Genomic DNA, 6,780 nt, shown 5'->3' with positions numbered 1-6,780 from the left:
ATAAAACTAGCTGTACCCGGCCTGACACATTTTACCGACTCATAATTTACGAAACTGGATTTTGAATTACAGCAGCAACCAAAACAATATACATAACTAACTAACTTCTTGGAGCGGAGACCCAATATTCTATGGAACCCGAAGGTTAACTACCGTCTTCACAAGATCCCTCCACTTGTCCCTATCCTGAGCCAGATGAATCCAGTCCATACCACTCCATCCTATATCTGTAAGATCCATTTTAATATCATCTTTCCACTTACATCTCGGTCTTCCCCGTAGCCTCTTTCATTCTGGTTTTCACATATGCATTCTTTAACTTCCTCATTCGTGCTACATGTGAATTCAATATCTTCCTTCTTGACTTGATCATTCTAATTATACTTGAGGGAATGAACAAGTAACACATTGTGGTATTTTCTTTTTGCCAGGTTTACCATCCTGAACGCTTTGCAAGTAACCGACCCCAAGGACCTAATTCAGCTTGTGAACTCGGAGTCTCGTGTTATGCTGCTCTACTCCACTCGAGAGGAAGCCATTCACATTCTGAAGGCCGCGCGGGACTACAAGATCACCGGCGAGAATTACGTGTGGGTGGTGACACAGAGCGTCATAGAGAACCGGCAGATACCGTACGCTTTCCCTGTCGGCATGCTGGGTAAGTATATGCATACGTACTACAACCTTCCACCGTAATCCATGCAGAATCTTCACGTTCGCCACTGTAGGAGCCTCAGATGTCACAAGCAGAAGCACAGTACAGCAATCCGTTGCGGATTAGATGTGTAAATTCGATTCCTGACTTGAATGTCCTGTGTGTTTCTTCACGAATACGAACGTCAACACAATGCCCATCCAGTGATTACAGAGAGATGTTTCACAAGCTGCCAGACAATAATTTATTATTTAAAAAAAAAGTAAAGCTATCCCTGTAACAGGCCATGAAGGCCCATAAGTTTGTGAGACCTTGAGGGTTCTACATTATCTAGACAATCGGCTCAAAGATGGCGGTAAGGTTGTTAGCCTTACGCGCCGCCCACGGTTTACTCCCCAGGAAAATTATTTATTTAATTCCTGGTACTCATTTCTGTTAGAGGCTGAGTGAACCCCAGGGCCATAATGCGGCTGAAAGGATTAGGTCAACTGAAAAACAATTTATGATAACAATATTCATAATGTAAGATTCGAGGTTTTCACGGTGATGACTATGAAGACTGGGTGTGACTGGGGTGTGGTGCCATATGAACCGACGCTTCTGAGGAATGTATCGCCTCCATCTTCAGGGTACAAAAATCCGCGAGCAAGAACCAGCGTGAGCAGGTGGCTGCAGACTGTAGCCACCTGCTCACGCTGGTTCCTCGCTCGCGGATTTTTGTACCCTGAAGATGGAGGCGATACATTTCTCCGAAACGTCGGTTCACAGAAGATATACACGGCGCCACATCCCAGGAGACGGCGTGCTTATTATTCATAATCTTATAACGAGATTAACAGCAATTGGCACTGATATCTCCACAAGGACATCAGCAATACTTGAGTAACGAGGCATATAAGAAAGGTAGGAGCAAAGCACATAAAGAGAACTTGGCAACACATCCCCGAAGACAAATAATTTGCAAAAAACACAGCTTCTTATTGCACTCAAAGGAAATGTATATAATAATTTTAAGATTTTACTTAAATATTAAACGTAAACAAGTTATCCCTGTAACAGGCCGTGGGGGCAAATAGGGTTGTTAGACGTTGAGGGTCCCACATTTTCTAGTCAGTCTGCTGACAGTTGGAGGTGAGGTTGACAGATTTACGCGCCGGCCGCTCTTTACCTTCAGGAAGATTCCTGGTACTCATTTCTGTTAGAAGCTGAGTCGATTCCAAGGCCATAGTGCGGCTGGAAGGAATAGGATGATTTAAAAATATAATTATCTCGTTGGGAATCGAACCCGCTACCTGCCAGATTGTAGCATAGTACCACGTGACCCAGTTTTAAATGTACGAATAACGAATCTCTTTTGATTACACGGACTTGTAAGAGAATACACGTAAGGCAGTTTTATTGGCTGGACATTTTAATGAAGTTTGTACAATCTGTCATTGCCTTGTACTTGAGCAATGTTCATAATCATATTCACTTCCCGGATTAGGATGTCTTACCTTCTATCAATGAATCATTTATTCTTCGGCTGGAATGACACAGGTAAGTGGCTACATTTCCAGATCCGTACCTTGGAGGTTCAGGGTTCATTTCTAGTTCTGGAAGCAGGCTAGCCTGTTACTGAACTGTTAACGGTTTTTCTCAGTCCACATATTTTTTTTTCCTTGGCACTACAGCCCCAGTGGGCCTAGGCCTACCTCCATGAACTTCTCCGTTCACTTCGGTTTTTCTTGATCTTACACATTTGGTAGGACTCCTTGGGCGGGTGATCAGCTCGACGCAAGGCCTCTATCTGTATACAAACACAGAAAAACGCACACACACAAACTAAACATCCATGCCCTGAGTGGGATTCGAACCCACGATCCCGGTTTCCAAGCGAGCGAAGACAGTACATGCCTTAGACCGCTAGGCTACCGTGACCGGCTTCAGTCCACATATACAAGTATCTAATTATAAGCGTTTCTTTAATATTCACTGTATCACTCATGAACCATCATGTCAGTTAGGATCTGAGGTTCTCACAGAGACAGATATGAAATTTGCCATCTTCAGGTTTATAGTTCTGTTTAGTCCTTATATGAGCCGACCGTCTTCGTGGTCGAAAAGTAGAAACCAGCGAGAGTAGTTGTCTAGGTGCATGAAGATGGTGGTGATCCGTTCCTCCGAAACGTTGGTTCATATACGGACTACACGACGCTATATTCCAGAGGATGGCAATGTTCATTCTGTTATTTGATGCTGCCTAATCTGAACAGTTAAATCGCGCCATCACCATCATCATCAGCAGCAGGCCTATTGAGACCTATTGCGAATGTTACAAAGCAGAATGTGTCATTCTAATGATTAACACGTCTTCCCAAACTTAATCTCCTGCTTGGTTGATATTTTAAGAGTTTTCCATGGAATCCTGTCAAAGTATTCTTTCCACTTTGTTCTACTATTTTTTCTTCTTTCCACGGAAGTTGTAAGTTTCTCGTTCCTGTTACAGTCCGAGAACATGTATCGGGAAGCGCTCCATTTGAAAAGTATTTCATCTGAGATCGTTCCCTTCTGATTTGCTTGCCTTATTGACCGTGACTCACTACGAGTGGTTCATCAAGTGTCCTACACATTCGTAATTCGTGGCATAGATTAATCATAACAAAAACAAATTATTCAAGTTCCTCCTATTTCTTCTTATTCTTCTTCATAACCACTCTTTAGACTATTTTTTTATTGCTAGTGGGGTGGGACTAAGTCCCTTGTACTGCGGCCACTTCTGGCCTATTGTACCAGCCCCAGATGATAGGTAAGGGTGATTGGTGGAATGATGATTGGCAAGGGAAACCGAAGTACTCGGAGAAAACCTTCCCCAGCGCCATTTGTCCACCACAAATCCCACTTGATCAGACTCGAGATCGAACCCGGGCCGCCGCGGTGGGAAGCCAGCGACTAACCACCTGAGCTATGGCGCGGCCTTTAGACTGTCTATCTTTCTATCTGTCTATCATCTATCTACCTATTTATCTATTCCTGTAGCTGCCACTTGGAGCATAGGGCATCCACGAAACACTTCGTTTCATTTCAGTTTCTTAATCTAAGACAGTCGGTAGGACCCCTTGGACGGAGGATCGGCCCCACGAAGGCCGCTACCTATACAGGTCAACACAAACATAGAATAAACGCAGACATCCATGCCTTGGGTGGGATTCGAACCCATGATCCCAGGTTTTGAGTGAGTGCAGACAGTTCATGTCTTAGACCGCGCGGCCACTGTGATCGGCACACTTTGGACTACTGGCCAGTTTTGTCCGCCATTCTTCTGTGTAGCTGCATGTTCTGAGGTATGGAAATTTTACTTGCTCTGTCAAAATGAAGTTTCTTTGTCAATATTCTGATATCTGTTTCATTGTAGAATACGTCATCGCGTTGTTGTATTATCATCCTCCAGTTTGTTTAATTCTTTACCGACATGTGACAGGATAGGAAAAAGAAAAACAGGGGACGGGGGGAGATTTGCGGGGACGGAAACGTTCCAACAACACGAAACAAATGGGAATTCGTGAAGTTATAAATCTGTTTGAAGAGCTATAGATAGCTGTCTGTTCCATTCCACTGATTTCATTGAATTCGTGCGCACGAAACAATCTGTCCATGCAATTGTTACATGGAACCATTCTCTTTGCCCTAATCAAAGACAGTGAATTGGTTCTGTGTGTATATTTGCAGCCTGCTTCGTCCAGTACTACGAAACAGAATAATTGGATATGTTACATCACGTTACTCACTGATTGGCTCTGATGTCATACGCAACAATGGACAAAACATCTCGTAAGATTCTTAGTATGGAAATATTTTTAAACGCGTAATTACTGAAGGTCTTCCAATAGTTCAGGAGATTAACAAGTATCTTCTCACCACGGAGCCTCATGTTCAGTCACGGATGAATTCATATGTGATCCGTGCCGGATGAAGTAGCGTTGCAGTAAGATTTTATTGTGAGTGTCAACTGTTTTCTAAGGGAGACAAACAACAGGATGAGCAGATTGAACTGTGACTGGAATGGAAGAGCATGCTGGGTATTTTGGAGAATGGGATTAGCGGTAAGAGAATCTAGAAAAAGAAGACATGCGATTTACGATGAGAGAGAGAGAGAGAGAGAAATCCGGTAGCAGAGTGTATAACGTTTTAAGGAGGACCTAGGACGGGAAGGGATGCCGAGATAGCTGAGTCAATATAGCGACGGACTACAGGTTGGACGGCCGGAGTTCGATTCCTGGGGGGGGGGCACTTAATCTCCTAACCAATGGATAATGGGGAGCTGTACCTCCACTTTGTCATACATCTTGATAGCGTGGTGCTAAATTAATTAACCACAGGGACACATTTACTTTTGCGTTATAAGTAAAGGAGGTGTCACCTTAGTTAAGTACAGGGACAACCAAGAAAGAAAACTACGGTGGAAAAAAGGTCTGAAGCTGAAGGAAGGAAGTACAAAGAGTGAAGAAGAAGGCCGCGCCATAGCTCAAGCGGTTAGTCGCGGCTTCCCATTGCGGGGGCCCGAGTTCGATCCCGCGTCTGGTCAAGTGGGATTTGTGGTGGAAAAAGTGGCGCTTGGGCAGGTTTTCTCGGAGTACTTTGGTTTCCCTTGTCAATCTTCATTCCACAAAATTCTCCATCATCATAATCACCCGGGGCAAGTACAATAGGCCAAACAGTGGCTGACGTGTCGAGTGGACCCAGCTGGACTTCACCTCCCACTAAGCGAATTAAAAAAAAAGTGAAAAAGAGAGCCATCACGTACGTAACTAAAATGAAGATCGGAACGCGTATTCAAGTGTAAAGGAGCATCCATTTGTAGGGGCCAAGTTTCGGACAAGAGCTGTAAAAATGACGATATAGAAGTTGAGATTAGGGAGATAAGAAGATTAAATAAAGACACCAAGAAGTACGAATATATGTCAATAAATATAGGATGAGGAGAGACGATAGTAAGAATGATGAAGAAAGAAGTACAAATAAATTTATGAGAAAAGTAATTAGAACGAGTGGGTCATTGCACTAGTGTATTAAATTAAATTAAATCGTGAATTTCTCATATATGAGTTCTGTGCTATATGAACAGTAATTTAAGTGAAACTCCAGAATATAGGACCAGGGAGTCAAACTCCAGTACCTCAAAATATAAATTGTAGTTAATCCAATTAAAGTATTCAAAACTGTGCTCTGCTGATCACAGTGGTGTGAGTCATAAACTTTCATCGCCCTCTCGAACGCTGGGACCGTCTGTTCAAATCCCACTCGAGGAATGAATTTCTGTGTTTGTGTTGTTCTGTGTAGAGGCAGAGGCCTTACTACGGGCTGATACCCCGTCCAAGGACCCTTTCGACATTTTATAGAATTAAGAAATTGAAAAAGCGGCCGAGCTGCAAATGGCTATAGAAAGAGAGACGGGTAGCATTTAACATTATCAGATAAACAGACAGCTAACGCCACAGATGGACCTCTGAATACCGATTGAGAATGAAGCAGGGGATTGTGTGGTTCAGTAACTTGATTAGTGGACAGCCAGGCGTCAGCAAGCATGAAGCGCTTCTCACGAATTCACAATTCAGAATCGATTGTAACCACTTTGCATTGTGTGTGGGAAATTAAACAGCTGATTCCATTAAAATAAATAACCCTGAAACTCACCAGAGGATGTAATTTTCTTTGTTTTGCTCTTCGTAAGCCACTGATATTTATTGAAATTTATATTTTTCCTATAAAGACGTTTGTTTCCCCAACGTTTAGTTGTTTATTTTCGGTTTAATTTACAACACGGTCATTAGTTCGGACTCCAAAGCCTAGCTGCTTTTCACATAACGATTTATTCACCCAACCTGTCGGTTCCGAAGACGTTTCTATTTTAAAAGCAACATCTAACGCAAGAATATTCAGTTTTGTAATGATTCGAAATATTTTATTTTAACGTTATACATTTAAGTAATTGCTCCACTTATATTTCATAATAACTAGAAAGACAACAACAGCGACGTTTGCAGACGACACAGCTATCCTGGCATCTCATACCAATCCTCTATCCGCATCCAGGAACTTACAAGACCACCTAAATAAAATTCAACACTGGCTGAAAAAGTGGCGTA

General features: G+C 42.7%; 1 protein-coding gene across 7 annotated transcripts in view; it reads left to right on the top strand.

Annotated features, from left to right (window-relative positions):
- Positions 1 to 6,780, top strand: part of LOC111872690 (glutamate receptor ionotropic, NMDA 2B) — a 567,290-nt gene that overhangs the window by 282,545 nt on the left and 277,965 nt on the right. For all 7 annotated transcript variants that reach the window (XM_033754794.1, XM_033754795.1, XM_033754793.1 and 4 more), the window contains one exon: positions 432 to 658. In XM_033754794.1, the coding sequence (XP_033610685.1) occupies positions 432 to 658 (227 nt within the window). The remainder of the gene's footprint in view (positions 1 to 431; positions 659 to 6,780) is intronic.

The sequence above is a fragment of the Cryptotermes secundus genome, unplaced genomic scaffold (genome assembly GCF_002891405.2).
Source record: "Cryptotermes secundus unplaced genomic scaffold, Csec_1.0 scaffold143, whole genome shotgun sequence".
Classification (NCBI taxonomy): domain Eukaryota; kingdom Metazoa; phylum Arthropoda; class Insecta; order Blattodea; family Kalotermitidae; genus Cryptotermes; species Cryptotermes secundus.
This window is presented reverse-complemented; position numbering and strand designations above follow the sequence as displayed.